The sequence below is a fragment of the Rattus rattus genome, chromosome 2, assembly GCF_011064425.1.
Source record: "Rattus rattus isolate New Zealand chromosome 2, Rrattus_CSIRO_v1, whole genome shotgun sequence".
Taxonomy (NCBI): Eukaryota; Metazoa; Chordata; class Mammalia; order Rodentia; family Muridae; genus Rattus; species Rattus rattus.
In genome coordinates, this window is record NC_046155.1 from 212374921 (window position 1) to 212401334 (window position 26414).

A 26414-nucleotide genomic window follows, 5' to 3' on the forward strand; every position below is an offset into this window, starting at 1 on the left:
AGACACATGGTAGGCTAGCATACGTGCAATGAGCAGACAGACCCATGAAGAGTGGAGACACATGGTAAATTAGATCATACAGTGGGCAGACTGACCCAGGAAGAGTGGAGACTCACAGCGGGCTAGCATATATATACAGTGAGCAGACTGGCCCATAAAGAGTGGAGACACACAGTAGGCCAGCACATTTACTGTGGGCAGACTGACCCAGGAAGAATGGAGACACACAGTGGGCTAACATATATATATATATATATATATATATTTTTATTTTTTTTTTTTTTTTTTTTTTTTTGAGCAGACTGGCCCATAAAGAGTGGAGACACACAGTAGGCCACACAGTGGGCTAGCATATGTACAGTGAGCAGACTGACCCAGGAAGAGTGGAGACACACAGTAGGCCAGCACATATACTATGGGCAGACTGACCCATGAAGAGTGACCTTCATGTAAAATCACAAGAAGAATGTGCTGGTGAACAAGTGATTACACAAAATTCATGTTTATAGTATAAATAATTTAAAGACAGTGAATAGTTCTATTGATTCAAATTATTCATATTGCTTTATCCAGTGTCTATATAAGGACACTAGGACCCAGGGAATGTGGTTATCTATTCAAAGCTACAAAGGCATCATTAAAATATCAAAAAGCTAGCCTTTCTAGGTCTGGCACTGCCATATATATTGGCCATCATCGTAATAGACAGAGAGCAGAAAGATGGCCCTCCTCAAGGCTCTTGATGATTTCTTCAAACTAAGAACATACTAAAAATATTCTTCAGAGCCCCAACCCAAGGAGTAAAATCTGGCAATCCATTTGTATTACAAGTTATCTTACAAACTTACTGCAGAACACCACACACTGTGTTTAATGCTTTGAGCTTTGGTTTCACATATATACTCACTGTAAAATAAGCTGACTGCAGATACACAACATATATAAATAAGTAACTATATGTACTTCTTTATGTTCTTATTATATATCACATATATATATGTATATATGTATATACATATATGTGTACGATAAAGAAAGCCTACCTTCGGGGTTGGGGATTTAGCTCAGTGGTAGAGCGCTTGCCTAGCAAGCGCAAGGCCCTGGGTTCGGTCCTCAGCTCTGAAAAAAACAAAAAAAGAAAAAGAAAAAAACAAAAAACAAAAAAACAAAAAAAAAAAAAAAAAAAAAAGAAAGCCTACCTTCAAATCACTTCCTGGTAGGGTACCAACTCCATCCTTCCAGTCCATAACACTGAACACATCAAACTCTTGACCACTTGTGGTAGATGAAGATTCAGTCATGATTTACCTGGTAGCCTGGCAGGGGGGGGAAGAGAGTATAAATACTTCACATGCACACTGATTTAGTTAGCATTACCACTTCCGCTTCCTTCAGTTTCCTCGTTGTCTAGATTCATCTGCCTGAAAACAACCACTCCGCAGCATCATAAAAGGGGCTGAGGAGAGAGACCCCTGATGCAACACTTGCCCAGCAGACATCAGGCCCTTCAATCCCTCTGTATATCACATTGCTGTTTTACTTTGTGGTGCCAGAAACTGCAGCCAGAGCTGAGAGAATCACTCACTCTACCACCAAGCTATACCAACAGCTCTATACAACCATGTCCCCTGAGCATATATACCTGCCTTTTAATTTACAAAGTAAACACTGTAAAAGGCCAAGAACAACAACGGCTACCAAAGACTCGGCTTATGGTTCTCTTTCCTTACCGAGGTGAGAATGTCTACCTTTTCCTTTAGACAATTAATGTTCTGTTTGGCATACCCGAGTCATCAACAGCATTGCTACTGCGGCTGGGCCAGTGTGAAGTAAAATGAGGGGCTACTTCAATATAAACATTGGGAACTTGCACAGTCAATCTTATCACTGAGAAGACAGTCACCAAGTCCCTAACGGGCAGGTGGGCAGAGGGCGGGTTGTACATACACTATATCTAACTGGATCAGAAGGTGATGACTCATTCCTAAGCAGACTCATTCCATGCTACTAAGGACAAAGGACCCTATCAAGGCTGAATGTCCCAGTATAGGGGGATGTCAGGGTGGGGAGGTGGGAGGGATTGGGTGAGGGAGCACCTTCATAGAGCAGGGGTGGGTGGGATAGCGGGTTTGGTGGGGGAGGGGGGGGCTGGGAAATGGGATAACATTTAAAATGTAAATAAAAAAATGCGATTAAAAAATTCACGGATTGTTGGCTTGTAGATGGTTCCATTTAATATTTAATATTGAGCAGCCATTGACCTCAAGTAGCTGAGCCCTCTGCTAACTATAATCTCAGAAAACGGAATCAAAGACAAGGGAACTGCTAAATGAAATGTAGATCTGAAAGATACCACTTTGGTAGTGGAAAAATAAAGGGGAAATTGAGTCCATTATTCGGTATGAATCTAACAATTACCTGTCTGACGTACAAACACAGCAAATGTGAATGTGACTTTTCAGAGAGAAATCAAGTCTGATTGACCCGGTTGAAACATCTATGATACTAACAAGCTTCCCACCAGCCAAGAACATGGAAAAGTAGTGATAGAAATGAGAACGGAGCTTAAAATAATTACTGAAATATGACAACGGTTGGAAGAGTCACATAGTTCATTGGGAAAATGTTCTCCTAATGACTGAGGTATAATGTTACAGCACTAAGCCCGGGAGGGACTGGCTCCGACTCTCCGATGAATAAATTTTAAGAGAGGGTGAAATCTCAGCCTTTGGGTCTCAGATTGCACACCAACCCACCTTTAGGAGAAACTGCCCTTTGTGGAGTTTTGCTGTGACATCAAAGATTTCCACTATTCCTCAAAGAGAAGCAAAATATCCCTCTCTTTTCCAACCCTGTCTCTGCAGAAAACCAGACTTTCTTTATATACTCCAGCCAAAACTACTGCCTGGAATAGAGGAAAGGCAGACAGGGCAGTAAGAATCAGCCTGGGTTCGGTCCCCAGCTCCGAAAAAAAGAACCAAAAAAAAAAAAGAATCAGCCGTCTCCCATAAAGCCAGACATCAGAAAGGCTTGCCCAGCATAGACTACACCAACTTCTCTCAGTTACTACTACCATTACTATGTATTTGCTCCCTTTCATGATATGTGTATTATCATACAGTAAGTTTGCTATCATTACCTTTAACTAAGTAACCAAACAATCTATTTTAGCATAGTAAGTGTCAATCTGCATAGACTATTAGGAAAAATAACTAATTGAATTTTCAATCATTAAGGAGATTCAAGACCAAAAAGCCTGAGAGACATCACTGTACAGAATAATAATTAGCTTCCCCATAGAGAAGAAATGGGGAGGAGCTCACAGCCAGCAAGTTGAACATGAAACTTAGATCAAAGCACACTTACAAGACATAGCACCCAATCACAAGACACCAACTTACGAATCGCAAATTATCAAGAAAAGCATCACTGAACAGAGTGTCAGGGGGACACTGCTATTCTTTTTTGTAAAGGAGGGATGATAAACAGTAACACATACTCTTGTTTTATTTTCTTTATATTCTATGCTTCTTTCTTGGGTGTGTATCTGTTGAGGCACATGCATGCCGCAGTGCACGTATGGAGGCCAGACAGTAACTTGCAGGACTCCGGCCTCTCCTCGCATTATTTGGGTTCTGAGAGTTGACCTCAGGACATCAGATTCAGTGGTACTGAGCCACCTCTGGCCCAAGTTTTATTTTGTCAAGAGACAGAGTCCCGCAACTATGCTGGTGTCATGAGTCTCATGCTCTCCTTCCTGTGTGCTGGGGATACAGGGCCATTCTACCATGCTACAGACTGTGGTTTTTTTAATGGAAAGTTCTTTTTATATTTTAGTGATACAAACAAATATGGATAAGTGAAAAGGCATATGAGAAATTTGTCTTCAACTAATCAATGAACTCAAGTGGCCAGATAAAACTGGCGTCGCGCTGGGAATTGTCCATTTGTGGGTAAGATCTTCTGGTGAGTCATGTATGTTCTTGATTTTACATCTTTTCGAGTCGTTTTGTTTTTTTCTCTAGACAGAATATTGTTGTGTAATATGCTATTCAAAATTTGGAATGGAAGGAGCTTACGCTGGCCTCGAGGTTATCCTCTTGCCTCAACCTCCCAAATGATGAAATTACACGCTCACACCACGATGCCGGCCTCAAGACTTTTTAAGTTAGTCTTTCAATGTGTCCTACGCATTTCTAAATAGTCTGAAAAACAAAAAACAAAACAAAACTAAACAAAAAACCTCTGTGTTTCTTTGAATGAGAAAGTTTCTTCCTTTGAGAATTTCCAGATGTGCCAATGTTCTTTCTCCCCTTCACTGCTTTAAATAAAATATCAACCAAAAGACATTTCTCACATCACGAGGACCAACCAGACTGAACTGTTACTAAGACTTAATCCTCAGAACAGGAGAGGTGTGTGTGTGTGTGTGTGTGTGTGTGTGTGTGTGTGTGTGTGTGTGTGTGTGTAGGGTTCTGTGAGAAAAACTGGAAATATTAAATGAATTAAGATTTTGTTTCTATTGCTGCCATAAAACACCATTACCAAAAACAACTCACAGAGGGCAAAATTCATTTGATCTTGCAACTCTCATGTCACATATTACTGAGGGAAAAGTCTGGGCAGAAACTCAAGGCAGAAAACCAAAGGAGAAACCTTGGAAGAGTGCTGCTCACCAGCTAATTCCTCGCAGCCTACTTTCTTATACCACCTAGGACCACAGGCCCAGGGGTTAATACCGCTCCCAGTTGGCTGGACCCTCCACCATCAATCACTAACCATGAAAACGCCCGCCCTACGGACTGCCCTACAAGCAATCTGACAGGGGAGATTTCTTAAGTGAGGTTCCTCTTCTCGGGTATCTCTGACTTGTGTCAAGTTTACAATAAACAAGGCAGGACAGACCTGCACTTGAGTTGTGAATGAATCCGCCCTCATGAAATAGACTAAGATCTCAGTGACACTGGTGGTGTCATAGAAGAGCGCTGTTCTGATAGAACTTGATACCCCTGCTAGGTAAACAGTGAGTAACCAGAGTTCACAGCACTAGAAGCCGCTTCTTCAGTTGGCACTCTCCAAAAGCTGTGGAAAATGTTCACTCTATACAACATATATACTATATACATGTGAGTGTGCTTTACACGTCAGCGTTACACAGGGAACTCAGTCTGTAAGGACCCATCAAAACTAGTAAACACCGTTTCCATGCATTCCTTTTACGCTAAGGTCCGTGGACATGTCATCTGAGCTGTCACAGTAAAGGACATTCACCACACTGTCTTTCCCATCTTTTCAGTTCGAAACCACTGGCTCCTTTGTCATAGAAGTCTGAAGAGCTACCACAGATTAAATGCTTTCCCACCCACCACCTACTAATCAGGGGGCACAGTAGGCAGCAACACTGTTAAGGGAAGCTGTTTATTTTATATGACACCCAAGTCTCTCTTGCTGAATTCTTCCCCTGTGCACATGGACACAAAGACACAAACGCCTTTACCTCTTGTTCCTGCTATGTATGTCATGGGTCAGAAAGGTTTTAACTTTATTTCTTAAGTGTTACCTGATATTATTATACCTAATTCTATGTGTAAGGTAAACTATATCTACAGGGGACACAATATGCACACGCACACGTACACACACACACACACACACACGCACACACACACACAGAGACAGACAGAGAGAAAGAGAGACAGAGAGAGAGAGAGACAGGGAGAGAGAGACAGGGAGAGAGAGAGAGAGAGAGAGAGAGAGAGAGAGAGAGAGAGAGAGAGAGAGAGAGAACACAATATAAGCCACAATTAGCATCACATAGTGCCAAAATGCCAGCCTCAGTGTCTTGGTAAATGATGCTAAGTTCCCTAAGTACACAGAGGTGCACCATGGAAGACCCAGTATTTCCTCCCTACCCAGCTCTTTTTCATGCTTTCCAGCCACAAATGATGTCAGATGGGCCGTTTGGGCATTCAGAGGGCCAACAAATACCAGCGTAGCTTTTGATTCCCAAAAGCAGGTGACCTTGGTGACCAGAGCTGCGACCAGGGCACTGTTGCTCAGCGCCCCCCTGCCAGGGACTACTGTGGATGCTCATTCATAAATCGACGCCATTTGCTGAAGTAGGGAATGATTACCGCTGGCACCAGCAGAATGCTTAATGCCCCCAAAGTCCCCTTCTGTAGAGAATCCATGTCAACTTTTATTCACTTATATTACAACCTTCTTGACCTAAGCTTCTTGAGGTAGGACAATACAACAAACAAAATGACATGGGGCACTATCCTCAGAATTCTCTCCTCCTCCTCCTCCCCCCCCCCTCTCCTCCACTTCCCTGTCTCCAAACCAAAGCTATCCAACCCTTCCTTGAGAGTATCTGCCTATTAAATGCACTACTTCAGTTTCTCAGCTAAACAAGTCTCTGGTAGGCACGACTAATGAACCTTCCCCACAAGATGTTAATAGCACCATTCCATTAGATGCTAATAAGACCAGATTACTTTCCCTCGCTTTTGTTTATGTTGGGAGGAGTGTGTGTACAGCACTTCTATGTAGGTAAATCTGTCATCAATTAGCATCTTATACTCAAACACCCATGTGAAGGGGCTGAGGATATAACTGGGGCATAGAAAGCCCAAGACAAAGCAAAAACAAATAAAATAACAAACAATTTATGTTATGAAGCTGAAGGGGGCTGGGCCTCTCACAGTCATTGTAAGTTAAAAGTACTATGAACTAACAACCCAGACCTTATCCTCCAAGTCTAAGTCTGCTTCAGGAAAATGATCCTATTAGATACTTGTGTGACTGTACAAAACCCGTAGCAATCCAGGGGTTCTTCATAGGTAGCGTTACAACAGTTCAATGCCATGATATAAAAGGTCATAGGGAAAGGCAAAGTGGAAACTCTCCATCCTAACACAGAAATAATTCAAGATATAACTAATGACTAATTTTAAGCAAAATGCAACAATGCTATGTTACCATTTGCATAAAATCAAAGGAAATAAGGATTGTGTATTCTGTATGTACACAAACTATGTTTAGAAAGATTTATCAGAAACTAGAAATTCCATCCGTGTCCAAAAGGAGGGAATTGCACTCAACAACAGCCGCACTGAGTTCTCTCTGTTAAAATTAAAATTAATATCCAAACAATGCATTCAAAAACTACGATGAGTATACTGTATAAATTTTAAATCCTGCTTCATGCTTATTTAAAAGTATGTTATAAAAGACGCGTCTTCCCACGAGACTATTCGCTGCTAATGTCAACAAGAGAAACGGTGGTGTAGAAGTCGCCATGGGAAAATTAGCCCTGTGAAGCTCTTGGCTAAGTGACTGAGAAAGAGAGGTGTTAACTCTAAGCACAAGCTTATCAGTATAACAGAGAACGAGAGACTCAGGGTACACTCGTTCACAAAGACCGAATGCACCCCCTAGACCCAGTGCTTACAATTGCCACCATCCTCATCAAAGTTGAAGTTGTGGTGATGATTCCTAGTTGTTCCTTCCTCGAAGACATGATCCTGCCATGAGCTGAGGGGCAGGCACGCATGGCCAGGCCTGACCATGCTCCAGGCAAGGCTCTTAGTCACCGAGCTTATTCTCAACTGCTCTGAACATGCAAATAAAATGATTTAAAAAACCAACATTTCTTTTTAAGAAATCAAACAAGCAAAATTAACTGCTAGTTGAGTCTAGTGTTGACAAATAAAGGGAGTATGGAAATGTTTATGAAAGTCATAGGCCCTGGCCACAAGATAGACGCTTTGGATAAATTGAAGACAGAAATGTCAAAGGCAGTGACTCACATTGTGTGAGTTTACATCAGGTGAACACGGCCACTAAGCCTTCCAAAGAAAACCAGTAGAAAAGATGTGCAAATTTGTATCGGTTAGTGCTGGACACCATCAAGATCACTCTGCCAGAGAGACGCATAGTTAGGGTCTTCTTGTAGTGATTTCACAGAACATGGTTTGAGGATTGAAGGTGGCTTGGGACGTAGCCCTCACAAATGTCATAAATTACTCATCTCGCTTTGACTAGTCAGAAAGCTCTGACAGTCTTTCATGCCACTCGCTTGCCTTCTGCCGTGAGCCGATAAAAGAGACCTTGTGAGACAGGCAGAAGTTTCTGGAGCAGACTCTGAAGGACGGAGATGAGATGGACAGAAGATAAGAGTCTTCTCTGAACACGGCTGTTCAGCACAAAAAGAGAAGAGGCCCGGCTCCCACCTGAGTCTGGAGCAGCAGGTGGAGGGAGTGAACCAGGATGACGTCAGCACTGTGTGTCCTCCGGCCATACCTGCTCAAGGCACTTTCTCTAAAAATTACAGTGAGAGGAATGCCAAGTCAGTGCTCAGAAAGAATAAAGAAAGAGACAGGCTGGGAACGTGGCTCAGTAAGAAAGCCCATGCTAAGAAGGACTGAGGCTTCAAGTTCAGATCCACAACATCTACACAAAAGCCAGCACACATGCTATGCTGCTTCGCCTGGTCCTGACATTCAGCAAGTAGAGACAGGGGAACTTCAGACCAAGATGGAGAGTTAGGTAGAGCAGCAGAGGAAGCTGGGACCTCAAGCAAGAGATCTTGTCTCAAAATATAAGGCTGAGAATGATCAAGAAAGACATTGGATGTCAACCATACGCATGATGTGAGCCCACAGGGGAGAACGAACATACATATGCATGCGCACGTGTGCACGCGCACACACACACACACACATACACACACGTGCACACAGACACACACACACACACACATATGCACTCAGAAACAAAGAGATTTTATAACTAAAAAACAAGGAAACAGAACATAAATAAGGGGCCAGCAGTATGGTGCTTGCCTAAAATTCAGTTCCCAGGACCACAAAACAATGAAGGAAACCGAAAGGAATCAGTTAAATAGCCACTCTCATTTCATAGTTTCTTTGTTTGAAGCTGCATGCTACAGGTTTTCATTTAGCAGATTGCATTTAACAGATTTCATTAACAGATGCGATTTCAAAATTAAGGTACAGATGCTAAGGTTGTCAGCCCAGAGTGGTTATACAATGGGGGCAAGCATTACATCAAAGCAGAATCACATTAAAATTCAGGGAACAGGACTAAAGGTGTGTGACTCACAGGAGAGGCCGGCCATCTTACTGCCTGATGGAGACAGACTTATCTTCCTAGGCTTTGGTTACGAAGACAGCACACCTTAATCCCTCATGTAGAGAGCGAATCGGGAGCACTAAAATCATTACCATGAACCATACACAAAATGACAACTGTGTAAAAGAGTAACAGGACCATGAGGAAAAGCCACACTCAGAGGTCTTTTTAAGATCATCAGCTGGGCAGAGACTGAAGGAAAGGCCATCCAGACACTGTCCCACCTGGGGATCCATCACATATACAGACACCAAATCTAGACACTATGGGGATGCCAAGAAGTGCTTGCTGACAGGAGCCTGATATGGATGTCTCCTGAGAGGCTCTGCCAGAGCCTGACAAATACAGAGGTGGGTGCTGGCATAGGACTGAGCAGGGGGACCCCAATGGAGGAGTTAGAGAAAGGACTAAAGGAGTTTGCAACCCATACAAAGAACAACAATATCAACTGACCACACCCCCTAGAGCTCGCAGGGAGTAAACCACCAACCAAAGAGCACACATGGAGGGACCCATGGCTCCAGATGCATATGTAGCAGAGGATGGCACTGTCTGGCATCCGTAGGAGGAGAGGCCCTTGGTCCTGTGAAGGCTTGATGCCCCAGTACAGGGGAATGCCAGGGTGGGGAGGCGGGAGTGGGTGGGTGGGGGAGCACCCTCATAGAAGCAGGGTGAGGGGAGATGGGATAGGGGGTTTCTGCAGGGGAAACCGGGAAAGTGGATAACATTTGAAATGTAAATAAATAAAATATCCAATTATTAAAAAAAAAAAATCATCAAAGATCATCAGCTGAAAAGGCCTTTTGCTTTCCTCATAGATATCAACATGCTTGCTGGGTGTGGCGGTGCCCGCGTGTAATCCTGGCACTGGGAGGGCAGAGGCAGAGAAAGCTGGATCTTTGGAAGTTCAAGACCAGCCTGGGTTATAGAGGTTCTAGGGAAGACAGGGCTACAATGTGAGACCCACTCACCAAAAAAAAAAAGAAAAGAAAAGAAAAAAAAAAGAAAGAAAAGAAAAGAGAAAGAAAGAAAGAAAAGAGAAAGAAAGAAAGAAAATCATCATTCTTTAGCAAAGCCAGGTAGAGCGGTTGTCACTGCCCACTTAGCAGAGCTCTGTATGAAATGCTGAGCCTTCTGCCCACCCTATCGGTGGACCTTGTCATTCCTTCACGGACAAAACTCAAAGCTCCCTGCTCGCCCTCCCCACACGGCCTCCCTCTTCCTTCTCTTCTTCCTCCTTCCCCACCCTCCTCCTCTCTAGCCTTTCCTACATTGCCAGCTTCTCGTTTCACGTGCAAAGTCTAACGATCATTGTGGACAAACCAGACTCTCCAATGCCCCAGCTGTGAAACATGGAGAGTTATAAAATCTTTCCTACAAAACGGCAACCAACAGATTGTGTAAAGATCTTTACCAATCCTACAACAGATAGAGGCCTTATATCCAATATATACAAAGAACTCAAGAAGTTAGACCGCAGGGAGACAACCCTATTAAAAAATGGGGTTCAGAGCTAAACAAAGAATTCATAGCTGAGGAATGCCGAATGACTGAGAAACACCTAAAGAAATGTTCAACATCTTTAGTCATAAGGGAAATGCAAATCAAAACAACCCTGAGATTTCATCTCACACCAGTGAGAATGGCTAAGATCAAAAACTCAGGGGACAGCAAATGCTGGCGAGGATGTGGAGAAGGAGGAACACTCCTCCATTGTTGGTGGGATTGCAGACTGGTACAACCATTCTGGAAATCAGTCTGGAGGTTCCTCAGAAAATTGGACATTGAACTGCCTGAGGATCCAGCTATACCTCTCTTGGGCATATACCCAAAAGATGCCCCAACATATAAAAAAGACACGTGCTCCTCTATGTTCATCGCAGCCTTCTTTATAATAGCCAGAAGCTGGAAAGAACCCAGATACCCTTCAACAGAGGAATGGATACAGAAAATGTGGTACATCTACACAATGGAATATTACTCAGCTATCAAAAACAATGACTTTATGAAATTCGTAGGCAAATGGTTGGAACTGGAAAATATCATCCTGAGTGAGGTAACCCAATCACAGAGAAACACACATGGTATGCACTCATTGATAAGTGGCTATTACCCCAAATGCTTGAATTACCCTAGATGCACAGAGCACATGAAACTCAAGACGGATGATCAAAATGTGAATGCTTCACTCCTTCTTTAAAAGGGGAACAAGAATACCCTTGGCAGGGAATAGAGAGGCAAAGATTAAAACAGACACAGAAGGAACACCCATTCAGAGCCTGCCCCACATGTGGCCCATACATACAGCCATCCAATTAGACAAGATGGATGAAGCAAAGAAGTGCAGGCAGACAGGAACCGCATACAGATCTCTCCTGAGAGACACACCCAGAATACAGCAAATACAGAGGCGAATGCCAGCAGCAAACCACTGAACTGAGGACAGGACCCCCGTTGAAGGAATCAGAGAAAGAACTGGAAGAGCTTGAAGGGGCTCGAGACCCCATATGAACAACAATGCCAAGCAACCAGAGCTTCCAGGGACTAAGCCACTACCCAAAGACTATACATGAACTGACCCTGGACTCTGACCTCATAGGTAGCAATGAATAGCCTAGTAAGAGCACCAGTGGAAGGGGAAGCCCTGGGTCCTGCTAAGACTGAACGTGATTGTTGGGGGGAGGGCAGCAATGAGGGGGAGGATGGGGAGGAAACACCTATAAAGAAGGGGAGGGGAGGGATTAGGGGATGTTGGCCCGAAACCGGAAAGGAGTAACACTCTAAATGTAAATAAGAAATACTCAAGAAAAAAAAAAAAAAAAAAAAAAAAAAAAAAAAAAAAAAAAGGGCCAAAAAAAAACAAAAAAAAAAAAAAAAAAAAATTGGATAACTTATTTAAGATATTTGTTTATTCAATCCCTGTGCTGGTGATATCAGAATTACATATTTCTCATTAAATCTAATATTAGAAAAAAAAATAAAATCTTTCCTAGATAACTATGAAGACTAGGTGAGCCAGGTAACATGCTAGAAAGCAAGGTCTCTCTCTCTCTCTCTCTCTCTCTCTCTCTCTCTCTCTCTCTCTCAGCAAGAAATCAGTCAATAAAATATAAAACTATTTTAACTGTTTAGTTTATAAGGTTGGAGAGAATATGAGAACTGTTCAATGATCTTAGGAATTAAACAGCCAGCCAGATGTGCTGGCCCGTGCTTGTAATGTCAGCACTAAGGATTCTGATGTGGGAGGTACTCCTGGTCCCTGGCCAGTTTGAGTTACATAGTGAGCTCCAAGACAGCCTGGGCTATGGTATGAGAACCTGTGTAAAACCAAAAACAGAAGCAATCAACTGAAATAATTAAATAGGGTTTCCCATCCCACTCAGTTTTATTTCAACAGCATCTACTTTCAAGAACTGCTTTTGTTCAAACGTACATTAGAAGATGCTAAGATTGCTACATTAAAAGTAGTTATAGAACTGGTCAAATGCAGAAAATATCTGACTGGGTGGTGCCCAGCCCCAAATAATACATCTATCACACAATCTCTACACCTAAGGCTAAGGAGGCATCGTAGGAAAGGGGCAGAAAGATGCTAAGAGCTAGAGGACCATGATGTCTGCTGTGAGATTGCATCCTTTATATAGTATAGAGACGCTACAGCCATGAAAGCACGAGCTGGGTACCTGAGCCATAGGGACACGAGAAGAGATACCACCAGTTGACATGTCAACATGGGTCGGGGAATCTCACACCTAGAGTATGGATTATAGGCAACAGATGATTGCTGGGAGGAAGAGACTTCCCCAGGGATGTGGCTCCTAAATGATTATCCAATACGAGGACATCAGCCCTCAAAGCACACAGAGAGGAACAGCACTAAATAGACTATGTGTGTGTAACAATAATAACTACAGAAAAAGATCATGAATGTGAGGGGGCGGGGGACACGAGAGGAGTTAGAAGAGAAATAATGATGCAAATAAAGCTCTCATAGACAAAATTCTTATATAAAAATTGTTTTAAAGTAGCTCTTTAATGGCCAAGAGACCCTTATGTCTAGTAGAGTGATTCTCAGTCTGTGTGGCTCAACCCCTTTGAGTCAACAGACCTTTGCACAGGGGTCACCTAAGACCACTGGAAAACAGGCATATTTACACTACAGTTCATAACAGTAGCACAATTTCTTATGATGTAGCAGTAAAGATAATTTCATGGTTTGGGGTCACCACGACGGTATACAAGTTGGATGCTTCTATCATCCAGAAGAAAGGAAAATAATCTACATAGTGATGCCCGTGCTCCTCCCAGTCCGAGGTTCCTGCATGCTGTGAACAGTGCACGGCAGGGGTACCTGTGCCAAGGTTGATGCCACAGCAGTATGAATCCCTCTGTAATTATGCAGAGGTCCAGAGAGTAGGGTTTGGGACAGTTACTTACTTACACTAGCAAGACTTGAGGTTTCACGAACAGGTAGATTTCATTTCAAAGAAAAGTTCTCCCAATAGATGGTCAATAATATAGTTTTGCCAAATTCTTTCTCAGAGAGAGAGAGAGAGAGAGAGAGAGAGAGAGAGAGAGGGAGGGAGGAGGAGGAGGAGGAGGAGGAGGAGGAGGAGGGGAGGGAGGGAGGAAGGAAGGAAGAAAGGAAGAAGAAGGAAAGAAAGAAAAGAAAGAGAGACGGAGAGAGAGGGAGGGAGGTGGGGTGGGAGGAAGGAGGTTGGGAGGAGGGAGGGAAAGGAAGAAAGAAAAGAAAGAAAGAAAGAAAGAAAGAAAGAAAGAAAGAAAGAAAGAAAGAAAGAAAGAAAGAAAGAAAGAAAGAAAGAAAGGAAGGAAGGAAGGAAGGAAGGAAGGAAAGATAATATTCTAACAGTTCAAAAGTAAACAATAGCAAAAACCTAATTTCTGAACAGCTACCATAAATCGGGCCAGTGGCTGGTGACCTTCCTGTGAAATCTGTGCTAAGAAAACATTGAAAGTGTCTCACAGGCCAACAGCAATGGTTACAAGACCTGCTTTCCAGAGCACTTAAGAGAGGCGACAGAAAGCACAGGATGCACTGTGGGGAGAGGAAGCAGGAAAAGAGAAAGGAGAAGGTCTTTTCCAGAGAGGGCTTCTGGGAGTACAGGAGCGGAGGTCTCTGCCTGAGCCCTGGGATGTGTGCACAGGGAGATACAAGAGGACAGCATCTGCATCCTGCTTCTAATTCCCACACTGATCCTGATCATCATAAGAAAGCTTTTAAAGGGGCTGGGGAGATGGTACTACAGTTAAGAGCATGGGCTCATCTTCCAAAGACTCAGGATTCAACTCCCAGCACTGATATGGCAGCTCACCGCTGTCGGCAACTCCAGTACCAGCGGATCTGACACCCTCACACACGCATACCAATAAAAAAAATACCAATGCACATAAAATAAAAATAAATTCTTTTTTTTTTTTTAAGAAAGCCTTTAAGGAAAATTTGATTTGGTAATTTTTTTAAATTCCTCACAAAGACTCATGGTAGGCGTAAAGTTTATCAACTGAGTGAATGACCCAGGGCTGGGAAGGGAGATGATCGGTTGGTAAAGGGATGCCTAGTGACTGGAAGGAGCTAGGTTCAGAGCCCCAGAGCGCACAAAAGTACACACAGGGTACTAGCAACTGTGAGAAAGGGGCAGAGAAATGCGAATCCTTTAAGTTTGTTGGCTACTTGCTGGCAAACAAGAGCTTGTCTCAAACAAGCTGTACGGTGCTTTGGTAAACATCCAAGAGGTTGTCCACACACATCCATGTGCACTCGTGTACGCACACAGACACACACACAGTGATCAAAAAGGACAACAGAGATGCAGCATTTGCTCCACATAGGTAAAGTCCTTCATTTAAGCTGCAATACTGAAAAAAGAAAAAAGGGAGAGGTGGAGCGACAACAGACTATAGAGGGAGAGAGCACTGGGAGAAACCAGGCTAAGAAATCCACTTATCTACCCATGTCATGTTCTCCAGTGGAAACTCCTAGCTGACAACTCGGCCGCTAAGTAGCTATTTTGCCATTTGGCAGAGGCATAGCATTGGTGCTCCAAGAAACTCCCCCCCACTTCAGCGTCAGTGAAGAACACATCAAAAGAAGTTAAATTCAAACCTCTTAAATGGGCTTATTCAATAAGAACACGAGAGCTAGCACTTGAAGCATCTCTCAACAAACACATATTGCTACAAAGAAAAATTTCCCTTTCAAATCAAGCATGACTGACACCAGCTTTGATACTCTACTCGCCCAGCCTGATAAGAACTGAGTCGCACACATATTGGAATTGGGATCTGTAGTGGAGAGATGGTAACTTCTGCCCTGAGGGCCCAGGTTCACATATTTCGAGCAGACAAAACTTCAGGTTATTATGATGATGTGAGAAACCGAAGAACAATCAAGAACCAATCCTTGAGGCTATCAGTCTTCTATCCTCCCCTGGCCCTCAGCAACAGAAACCCAAGAGGCTTTAAAACCTATGAAGCTTTTAAATGCAAACTCTGTGATGAGAATTATCAGCTCCTACTGTTCTCTCCCATGAGCCCGACCACCTATATCACAGTAAGAACTGCCTCACAGCACAACCGTGTCTCTGTGACCTACTGTCTGTGCAGTCATCAAGACTGTATGCAAAGATCTTGCTGACAACCTTTACAAAATCTCAACTTCCTGCCCCCACGGTTTGTTCCTGTCAGAGGTGAAGTTTGAGATTCTGTGGCCAAAACATATTTACTTCCTCTGAAGGAGGAACAGAAAATGAAAAATGTCTTTCAAGAAAAAAAAAATGTACAGAGAAACTGAAATCTCATTAACTGACATTAACAGACGACGGCCTATTTAATAAGTTCCCATCAGATGCTTCTGAGCTCACACCCAGTGTATAGCTAGAAGGAAGGCATCTCAGAGCAAAGCGATGTGTTTAAGAGTGACATCATCTCATCAACATACTACACTAGAGGGGTAACAATAGAAACTACACCATTAGAGAGATTCAAGGGCCATAAAAAGAACCAGAACCTGTCTGACACAGACACTGCTAGGCTTTCGCTACATATGCATGGATTGAAATTTAAAAGAAAGAAAGCTAAAAGTGCTGTCTTGCTCCTTTTATTTCATTTCATAAGTTTTTTTTTAAATGCTAAGTGCGGTACCTTCTAATTCTGCTTCATATTTTTATAGAACATGGAGCAAAAAATGGAAGCATTTACACTCTATTTCTTTTTTTGCACGTAATAAATGAGGTCTGACCAGATTTTCTTTCTCTCACAGAAGTCATGCCTCCAGGCTTATCTCGATGACCATTTGTAGCCACCCTCCCTATCAAGGGATTGAGGAGCAAAGCTACACCCACCAAGTAAGACCATACCAACCGGGTGAATTATTTAGATTCCTTAACACCCAGGTGCAATTATCCATGCAGACCTTCTAATTCACTGATCAGGAGTCAACGTTGAAACAGATAGAGACTACTCTGTTGATTTTTTTCAGGCTAAACAACCTTACTCCTAACACTGTAGAAATCAAACCAGTTCGATTCCAAAAAAAAAAAAGATAATAAAATAAAAAAACAAATATATATATATATATATATATATATGATATAAAGGTATAGCCCTATAGAGCTCAGCTAGCACACAGTAGGCAGGAGGAAAAGCACCATCAAATCTGAACAATAGACTGTCCTATAGTAAACACAAGAGATGACAACTTTAAGTCACACTAAAGACAGATATTCATGGCCACTACCGCACAAATACAGAATCACTGTGGCCAAAACCAGTCCCTTTCCCTCACCATACAAAGGGCCTCCTGATCAGAATTTAGCTGAAATATTTCTAATACAGGTTGTGTTTTTCATTGTTATTCCAGGACATTATACCACTCACCCCACCTGCCTGATGCTCATTCTCCCTCTCTCTCTCTCTCTCTCTCTCTCTCTCTCTCTCTCTCTGTCTGTGTGTGTGTGTGTGTGTGTGTCTGTGTGTGTGTGTGTGTGTGTCCCTTTAAGTTTCTTTTACGATCCTGATGTTGGGTAAATTCCACTGTCTTTTCAGTCTGTATCATTAAACTAGGATGCCACTTGTTTCTGTGCTAAGGAAGTTTGAAGACAGTATCTACCACCGAGCCTCAATTCCAGGCTCTGTTCCTTTCCACTATTTTACTAATACTTTGTGTCATTTTGAGGCAGAGGACTTTCAACAAAACTCAATAACTGGACTTTTCTCAACTCTCAATTTTCACAAAGGACGGGGAAAAAAAAAGATAAAGGCAGGTGGTGGATGTGCACATCTTTAATCCCAGCACTCAAGAGGCAGAAGCAATCGATCTCTGTTGAGTACCAGGCCAGCTTGGTTGAAAGTTACAGGACACTCAGGGCAACTCAAAGAAACCCTATCCTAGAAACAAACAAACAAAAGAATATTTTCTTCCCACCAATCCTTCTTTATTATTCATTCATATGGGCCAATGCATCAAAGGAAATATGCTAATCTGGAAATATGTTTTTATTTTAACTTTAGGCATTACTGTTTAAAAAAAAAAAAAAAAAACAGAGATCTAGCCAGGCAGTAGTGGTACATGGCTTTAATCCCAATCCTAGCACTTGGGAGGCAGAGGCAAGTGGATCTCCAAGTTTACCTACAAAGTAAGTTCTAGGATACGAAGAGCTACAAAGAGAAAGCCTGTCAAAGAAGGAAGAGGAGGGAAGGTAAAGAAGAGGAGGAAAAGGAGAAGAATGGGAACAAGAAGAAGAAAGAGAAAGGAGGAAGACGAATGAGGAGAAAGAAGAGAAGAGGGAAGAGAAAAGAAAGGAAAGTCAGAGGTTAACAGAAAAGTCTTGGGACTGTTAGCCTATAGTATGATTTTCTCTGGTCCTCCCCATTTCAAATAGTAAGAGATGCATTTGTACAAGTTACTAAGTATCTCTCTGGATTGGTTTTCTTTGAAAGAAAAGTAACCAGTGGAAGTGGGAGTCCACAGGAGAAGGCTGAAGCAGAAGGATTGTGAGTTCAAGGACAACGGGAGCTACATTTGGCTTGGCTGCTGCCTTGGGCTGCACTGTGAAACAACGTCTCCAAACCAGCAGAAATGATACAGAATGTTCAAGACTACAGACCACCCTAATAGAATCATAAATAGCTATTAATAGGGCATGCTCTCTCCCAATCTCCAGGACAGCTATGTGGTTACCAGACATGGGATACCATGTATCTGTGACGTTATCTCCCCCATTCACTCACACTTAATCATGGGTCTGTCTATGCGCTACTGTGTGTGTTACTGCTTATCTCTCTGGATTATGAACTCACCGAGGCTAAAGACTTCGTGGTTTTTGTAGACATAATGTTCACTGACTCAACACTAAATGCTGGTCACGTGACTACTTCCCAATACCGAACTGCATAATAGATGCTTCACCAACAATCTGAGCAAACACAAGAAAGACATTTATGGAACACACGGGGAAGGATATTAGGAAAGGCATTTACCGTATTACATATAATATACATGCAGTCCTCATAACCTCCACCAAAGCCGGTAATTCCAAATCACTTTTTTTTTTCATTTAACTACGTTTACTTCTCTCACATAGTATGTGCATCCAGAAGCACGCCTATGGAGATGAGAGGATTAACGTGGAGTCAGTTCTCTTCCTCAACTCTCGATCCAGCTCAGGTCGGCATACCCTGAGGCAGGTGCCTTTCTTTACTCACGGATCTACCTCCATGGCCGCCAAATGTATTTCTCTCTCCATGATTGTCCAAGCTCAGCCAAGTTCCTTTGACACATCCTTTTCCTTCCTCTAAACTACCTGGCTCCTAAAGGGGATTTCCTCAGCCTCGTATCAAGTTCATTTCTACATCGAAGAGGTTTCTGATGCTGCCTTTCCTCCACCTGCTGCACAAGACTCATGAAGAACCACTGGCTGGAATCCACCCATATCACTGAGATAATTTAATGTTGTAAAGAAACAGCCCCTGAGAATAGCCCTGCAGGATAATGAAGCCTTCACAAACTAGCAGTTGACAGAGGCCTTGAACTTCAAGGTATCATATGAAAATCTGTACACACATGAAGCTGTAATGATTTAAATACAGTATCGTCGCTGTGTTTTAATAATCCCCAAACCCCTGGGAGGCTTGAGTCCATCCAATAGTAGCAAACAGGAATGGTGGTAGAGCAGGTCTCATCAGCTCACCTCGTGAACTAGTCAAAGAGAAGTTGTCACCTCTATTAGAAGCACACTTCAGGTGTTTCTCAGCCTGGTTGCTCGTTCGGCTTACTCATTTCTGGAGACTAAAATGGGATGTTGTGTCTTTTGTATAACATTCAACACCATCAGCCGTGTATTAGTCAGGGTTCTCTAGAGTCACAGAACTTAAGAAATGACTCTATATATTAAGGGAATCTGTTGTGTTGACTTAGTCTGGAGTCCAACTAACCCAACAATGGTCAGCTGTGATTGGGAAGTCCAGGAATCTAGCAGTTGCTCAGTCCCACACGGCTAGTTCTTTGAGCTGGTCTTCAGTAGACGTAGATTCCAACAGACGTGCTGGCTAGTAAATGCAAGCAGAGAAGACGGAACCTTCCTTCTTCCAATGTCCTTCTGTAGGTCTCCAGCAGAAAGGGTGGCCCAGATTAAAGGTGTGTACCACCGAGCCTATGTCTGGGGACTTGTTTTGTGCCAGGCTGCCCTTGAACTCAGAGATCTCCTTGCCTTAGTCTCCTGGAATTAAAGGTATGTACTACCTTGCCTGGGCCTAAGCTTTTCAAGGTCACTGTGCCTCAAGATCCAGGTCAGAAATTTGTGTCTTCCAGTCTCAAGATCTGAATCACAGGTGAGCCCTCCAATCGTGGATTGTAGTTCATTCCAGATAGAGTCAAGCGGACAACCAGGAGTAGCCATCACAAGCCAGCACTCGAGTTCATGTTTCCTGACTCCGCTGGCTTCTAGGGCACCTAGAGCCTGTGTTCTCCTTTCACCACACAAAGTGCAATTGTTACACTATATATACACTAGAACTGACTCCAGCACTTGTTACAATTGGCAGAGCTCTCAGTTATCTCTCCTCCTAGGCTAAAGATCCTGGGAGCTCCAGGGAACAAAATTTAGTCTTTCAGATTTCAACACTGTTAAGCGCCATTAGCAACTACTTAAAAAAAAAACAAAGAGTGAAGACCCCATGCGTTCCACTGTGACATACCATATAAAGTTACTTCTCATAAATTTTCTATCCTTCTCTATCTACCATAAACACGAGTCTTATCTGTGACAACACATAATTGTTAAAATTACAAAACCATGAACTGAAGAGATGGCTCAGTGGTTAAGAGTGCTTGCTGCTCTTGCAGAGGACCCAGGTTCAGTTCCAAGTACCTACACGTTGACTCACAACCACCTGTAAGTTCAGATCCAGGAGATTCTAAACCTCTTCTGACCTTTTTGACACAAGTGGTACACAGACATACAGACAGACAAAATGCCCTCATTCATAAAATTAAAACAAACAAAACAAAGTTTTACTCAGAGTTTACTCCGGTGCTACCCATCAATTACTCCAAGATTAATTAAATGGACAAGGACATCTTCTCTAATACTCGGTTTTTAGACCCTTAGGATACAGATTGGGTAATCTATAAAAGAGAGATGAACTAAAACTAATAAAACTAAAGCCTGTCAGTTTCTTTTGTCAGGTTCAGTACTCTTAGGATGAAAATAATAACAGTATTTCTCTCCTCTTTTCTCTTTTGTAGATTTTACAGTTGTCTCTAATGAGAAACATGGCAACAACATGTGGGGAAAGTCTTCCTTAAAACTAGTCACTCTCAGAAGTCAATTCCGGTCCTCCCCAGAAACTTCTGTCACTGACTCCCAGTCCCTGTCTCCTCACCCTATTTATTTCCCAGGAGACTCACAGGATACCACCGCAGTGTTCACTACAGTAAACATACTTCCCACACATCAATCCATACTTTCCTCACAATCCATTTCCACAAGTAGGCATTATTTTTAAACTTTTTTTTTTCATTTAGCCCTTCTATTCATTTGGAACAATGCTCACGTTTTGTAACCAGCACTATGGTAGAGCACATTCCTCTGTTCAGAAGCCACTATTTTTTCTTAAGGTACAAAGATAATCAATCTGTAGAACTGGCTCAGTGGTTAGAGAGCGCTTGTTGCTTTGCAGAGGACCCAAGTTCAATTCCCGCTGGGCAGCTTGCAGCCATCTACTCCAGTCCTAGGGCATCCAACACCTTCTTCTGAGTTTGGAGGGCACCAAGCACAAATACGGCACACAGACATACAGCAGGCAAAGCACGTACACAGAGAATAACAAATAAATCTAAAATCAAACAAAAAAATGAAAAAGGAAAGGACCAAGCCAGGCCTCATGGCATGGGACTTCAATCCCATGCTCGTGAGGCAGATGTGGGAGGACCTCTGTGAGTTCCAGGTCAACCTGGTCTACACAGAGTTCCAGGCTAGAACCACAAATCTGAGATCCTGACTCAAAAAGAAGAAATAGGGGGATGGGGAGGAGGAAGCAGACAAGGAAGGGGAGGAGGAAAGGAAGGAAGGAAGAGAAAAACACTGCTAGAAACTTTTGACAAGTATACTGTGCCCTAAACAATCTAATTCCTGTTCTTCACAAAACCTGGCCACACTGGGAGGGTAAAATGACCGTCACACGCTTGAATACCTCTTTGTAATTCCCAAAATCTTAGTTTGAAACTTAACCTTCCAAAAAGAGCGAATGCCAATATTTCCATTTTTCAGATGGGGAAATCCAGTCTGAAGGTGACCCAGTAACTCACACAAGATGATACATTAGATTGCAGACTTCACTTTTCGGATTCTCAGTCCACACGCACAGTGAGTGACTTCCAGTAAAGACTAACAGGCACTGTCTTTAATTCAGCACACAGAAACTATACCGACCACCCCAGAAAGCAACCGCTCTCCCCCGAATCATGCTCTCATTTGCCTGGTCTTGTGGGGGCCTTGCCAATAGTCTCTGTAGTATCACCCACACATTTGCAAAAACCAAATCTGTGAATCCTACTAGCTGTGCTCCTTGAGACCATCCACAAACACAAATGACAATAAACTACCGTTCACAATCGCTTTTATTCTTGCCATTTATTCGGTGTCATTTGTAATCCATCTGACCCAAAGAAGATCATTCGTTCTGCTCATAAAAGGCTTAGTCCAGTGAGATTGTTCAGAGAGTAAAGGTATGTGATAACCTGAGTTCAACTCCCAGAACCCATATAAAGATGGGAAGGAAGAAATAACTCGAAAGATGTCTTCTCAGACAAGTAACATGTAATATGATGTATGTGTGGGATACACACAGAGAGAGAGAGAGAGAGAGAGAGAGAGAGAGAGAGAGAGAAATACTAACAGTAAGATTTAAAAGAAAAGTTAACTTTCCTTTCTGCGAAATAAAAATTAGCAAACTCTTTAATATCAAGACAAAGGAGGCAGGAAAGCCAGTGTTAAGGAGAAAGAAGACTAAAGGGTTGGGCCAGCATAAGGAACAAAAAGCACTACTTAGATATTCTACCCCAACAGTGGCTTCCCTCATCAGAGAATGGCCTTGATCCTAAAGAAAGGTCCTGGATCATTCTTTTGGATCATTTATATTATTAAACCAGTACCCTCCAGAATGACCAAAAAGAAATCATTAGACAACACCTCTAGATCCCCATAGAAATGTTTTCAAAAATTCCTAAGTCTCTGCTAGATCCCTAAGACATGGTATCCGGCAGAAGGAGGCCTTCTTGGATTTAATCCATAGGAGTTACTTAAATGTTAATTACATGTTAATTAAATACCCCCCACTGTCATAAATTTTAGCTACAAAATTGTAGCTCAGACTGCAAAGACTTTTAAAGCTCCTGTCTCTTCCCTACCACTGTATATCTATCTGTATAAGGTATTAATTCACAAACTGCTTTGTTCTGGCTTCTCCACTTTTTCAATTCAAAAGAAAATAAAGATTTTTTCAGTAGAAACAAAAGGGAGTTGAAACACCAGTTAAGAATACAGCAACAGTTGGGTGATAACAGCACACACTTTTAATCCCAGCATGCCTGAGGCAGAGGCAGGTGGATCTCTGTGATTTTGAGGCCTCACTGTCTACAGAGAGAGTTTCAGGACAGTCAGGGTTACACAGAGAAACCCTGCCTTACCCTCAAATCTAGTCTCCTCCCCCAAAATCTAGTAACAGGGGACTGGGAGAAGGCTCAGTCAATAAAGCCAGCCAATCTAGCCAATCAGTGAGCCAGGTTCAGCAAAAAGGGGGTGGGGGTGGGGGAGGTGTCATCCAGGACTACTTGTAACTGCTCAAGCTGGTGTATGGCCTCCCCATGCACGCACAACAAAGGCATATACATGCCACAGGACACTCTCCTTTTTGCCTAATGCTCCATTCACTTGCACACTTGCATATACTTGTTCAAGCCTTCGAAGCAGTTCGGCTGCAGTGGAAATCAAGGGTCCAGCATTTCTAGTATCTAAAAGCCATGTGTAGCAACAAGTGACTCTTACCTCGAGGCCGTGGTGAAAGACGGAACTGCCTGGTGGCCTTCAGAACTGTTGTGTACCCCCAAGACTTCTTTTAAGGATCTAGCATTGATTTTGTAAAAGGAAAAAAAAAAAAAATCAAAGCACTCTCATAAAGCCTTCACATCCATAATCTACAATTCAAATTCAGCATCCATCACTCCACACCACACTGCTCTGTGTATTAAAATTAATTAGTTCCACGTGAGGTGAAATTAACGTTAATCACTCACATCAGTCCCATATTCTAAACTCACATAATACAGATTCTCACTGTAAATAAAAAGACTGTTACCCAAGCACTAGAACACTGAGGAAGGAAAATACAAACTCAACACCAACCTGAACTACCCGGCTGAGACCCTGTCTCTTTTACGGTGTGACAAACAAGTGACAGTTACAAGGATGATTTGACACAACCTTAATTCCTTTGATTTTCCATCTTTAAAATTCAAGATTCTTTACAGAATACACACTGGGAAATAGTTATGTAACTCCTGTATTCGTAAAGTGTTTTAAACCATAAATTATACAGAGTATACTGAAATAACATTCTTTTACTCGGTGAATCAAGATTACACTGTTACAGTGAGAAGATACTATGTATTCTAGGAGTATGTAAGTTTATATGCAAGTTATTGAGTGACTTGATAGCTTGAAATTATATGTATCAGAGATGTATCGGCTCATATAAAAAGCAAATTTCAAAAGGTTTTTTTTTTCAGTTTTTGCAAAGTTTTAAGCACAAGTTTCATTTTGATTTCTCCTTAACATTCCGAAGTAAGCTATCTGCTATGACTTGTTAGAGGGGAAATTAAAAACGGGGCGATGTACAGACGATGGTAAACATAAGACAGTTTTTCTTATCTGAGGAGTGCCAATCTCAAATCTCAGAATAAAGGTTTTTTTAAAGTAAGCAAGGAAGGGTGGAAATCACTGGATCCGAAAGCTCAGACGTTATCGTTCTCTGATTTCCAAAACTTCTATTTCGGACCAGCATCCTTTCTCACATCTGGCTGCTAAGTCAGGTCTTCTAATTACTTCCACGTCTAAACGGACTACGTAGCTACGAGTAAAGGCCAAACTTTGGTCTCTGCCTCTCGAACTTAAGATGCGTTTAACCACTAGAGGTCCCCCCTTGGCCAGTTTTGCAGGCTCGCTATTTTGCTGCACTTGAAACTTTCCGGAGAAATGCTCTCTACTCGAGTCAGTGTTTTTCTAAAAACTTGCGCAAAAATCCACGCGACCGAGGCAGCCGGTACAGAGCTCCCCGGGCTCCCCACACCAATAAAGACATCATAACCAACCATCTACGAAAATTGAAATGAAAATTCAATGCACTCATCCCAGGCGACGCACCTCCCCCCCACACACACACACACACACTCAAACCGGTTTCTTATTTCTCCTCTCAGTTTCCCTTAACTTAGAACAATTTCTTTAACATCCATTTTTGTTCCTGGGCACTTTGGATGATCTTAAATGCATGTTTTTGGCGGTAGCCCCGAGGTGGCCAAGGAGCGGGCCAAGGGATGCAGAAGGCGGGGGTTGGGGGTGGGGAGGGCCGTGCAAACGGCGCCCGAGGAAGTTGCATAAGGAAAGAGACTCCGTTTTTTCAGGTCCCCCCTTAAAAAAAATCATCGGGGAAAGGGGAGGAAAAGGAAGCTGGGCGGCGGCTGCAGGAGGGTAGAGAAGAAAACCAAAGCGACGTTTACCTTCGTGTCCCCGTGGAAGGGTGGGGCAAGAGCCCTGACCCACGCGACCGGGCAGTGCGGCTGGATCTCCCACCCCTGTTGTGTCGGAGCGCGGACTGACAGACAGACACCTCGGCCAGACCCGAGCCGGGCGCAGAGAAAGCCGTCCCGCTGGTCAACTTTCTCTCACGGCCCCGCGGTGGGCCGTGATCGGATCAGATCCGATCGTGGGGTTCGGATCCTAGAACCCTACACACATACACACGCACTTTTTTGTCTTTTGGATTTTTTCTTTTTCTTTTTCCCGAGAAGGCGATTAAAGTTTTCCCTCCTCAAGCGCGCCCCTGGCCCCGCCGCTCTCAAGTTTGCCTCCTCCTCCGGCCGGCGGCTGGCTGGCGGGGCGCGCGGCGGATGCCTCCGCTCCTGCGCTTCCCGATCCCCACCCCCGCCGGCCTCTACTTCCCCCGCCCCGCCGCCGCGGCGCGAGGCCGGCCCCGCCGGGCCCAGGACGCGAGCGAGGACCAGACAGTAGCCCATGAGCGCAGATCGGCGCACGCACGCGTGGCGAGGCGGACCGGGGTCGCCGGCCTCGGCTACCCGGGCGGCCGTAAACAAGTTGCAGGCTCCGCGGCCCCCGCCGCAGCCCGCCGCCGCCTCGCCTCGCTCGCACGCCCGCGCCCGCACCGGAGGCGCTGCGCGGAGAAGATCGCCGCGACGGCGCGGGTGCCCGGCCCGGCCCCGCGCCCTCCTTCCCGCGGGGACGGCAGTGTCGAGCCCGCGCCGCCGCGTTCCCTAAAAGCACTTTCCTGCTTCCAGCAGGAAAGAAGAAAAAAAAATCCAGCGGAGGCTTTATTTCTTTCTTCTTTTTTTTTTTTTCCGTGCAACTTTCCCAAAATGGCGGAAATTGGAGGCGATCTCTAGGAAATTCTCCCACAGTCGGCGGCGGCGAGCAGGGGAGGTGGCGAGCGGGGAGAGCACACACGCA

At 43.5% G+C, this 26414-nt stretch overlaps 1 protein-coding gene across 1 annotated transcript in view; it reads right to left on the bottom strand.

Annotated features, from left to right (window-relative positions):
• L3mbtl3 (L3MBTL histone methyl-lysine binding protein 3) overlaps positions 1-25687 on the bottom strand; it is a 100372-nt gene extending 74685 nt beyond the window's left edge. Inside the window, exons 1-2 of the mRNA XM_032894911.1 lie at positions 23721-25687; positions 1200-1316 (exon numbers count right to left, since the gene is read on the bottom strand). Of these exons, the coding sequence (XP_032750802.1) occupies positions 1200-1301 (102 nt within the window). The 5' untranslated portion in view covers positions 1302-1316; positions 23721-25687. The remainder of the gene's footprint in view (positions 1-1199; positions 1317-23720) is intronic.
• Positions 25688-26414: the final 727 nt, after the last annotated feature.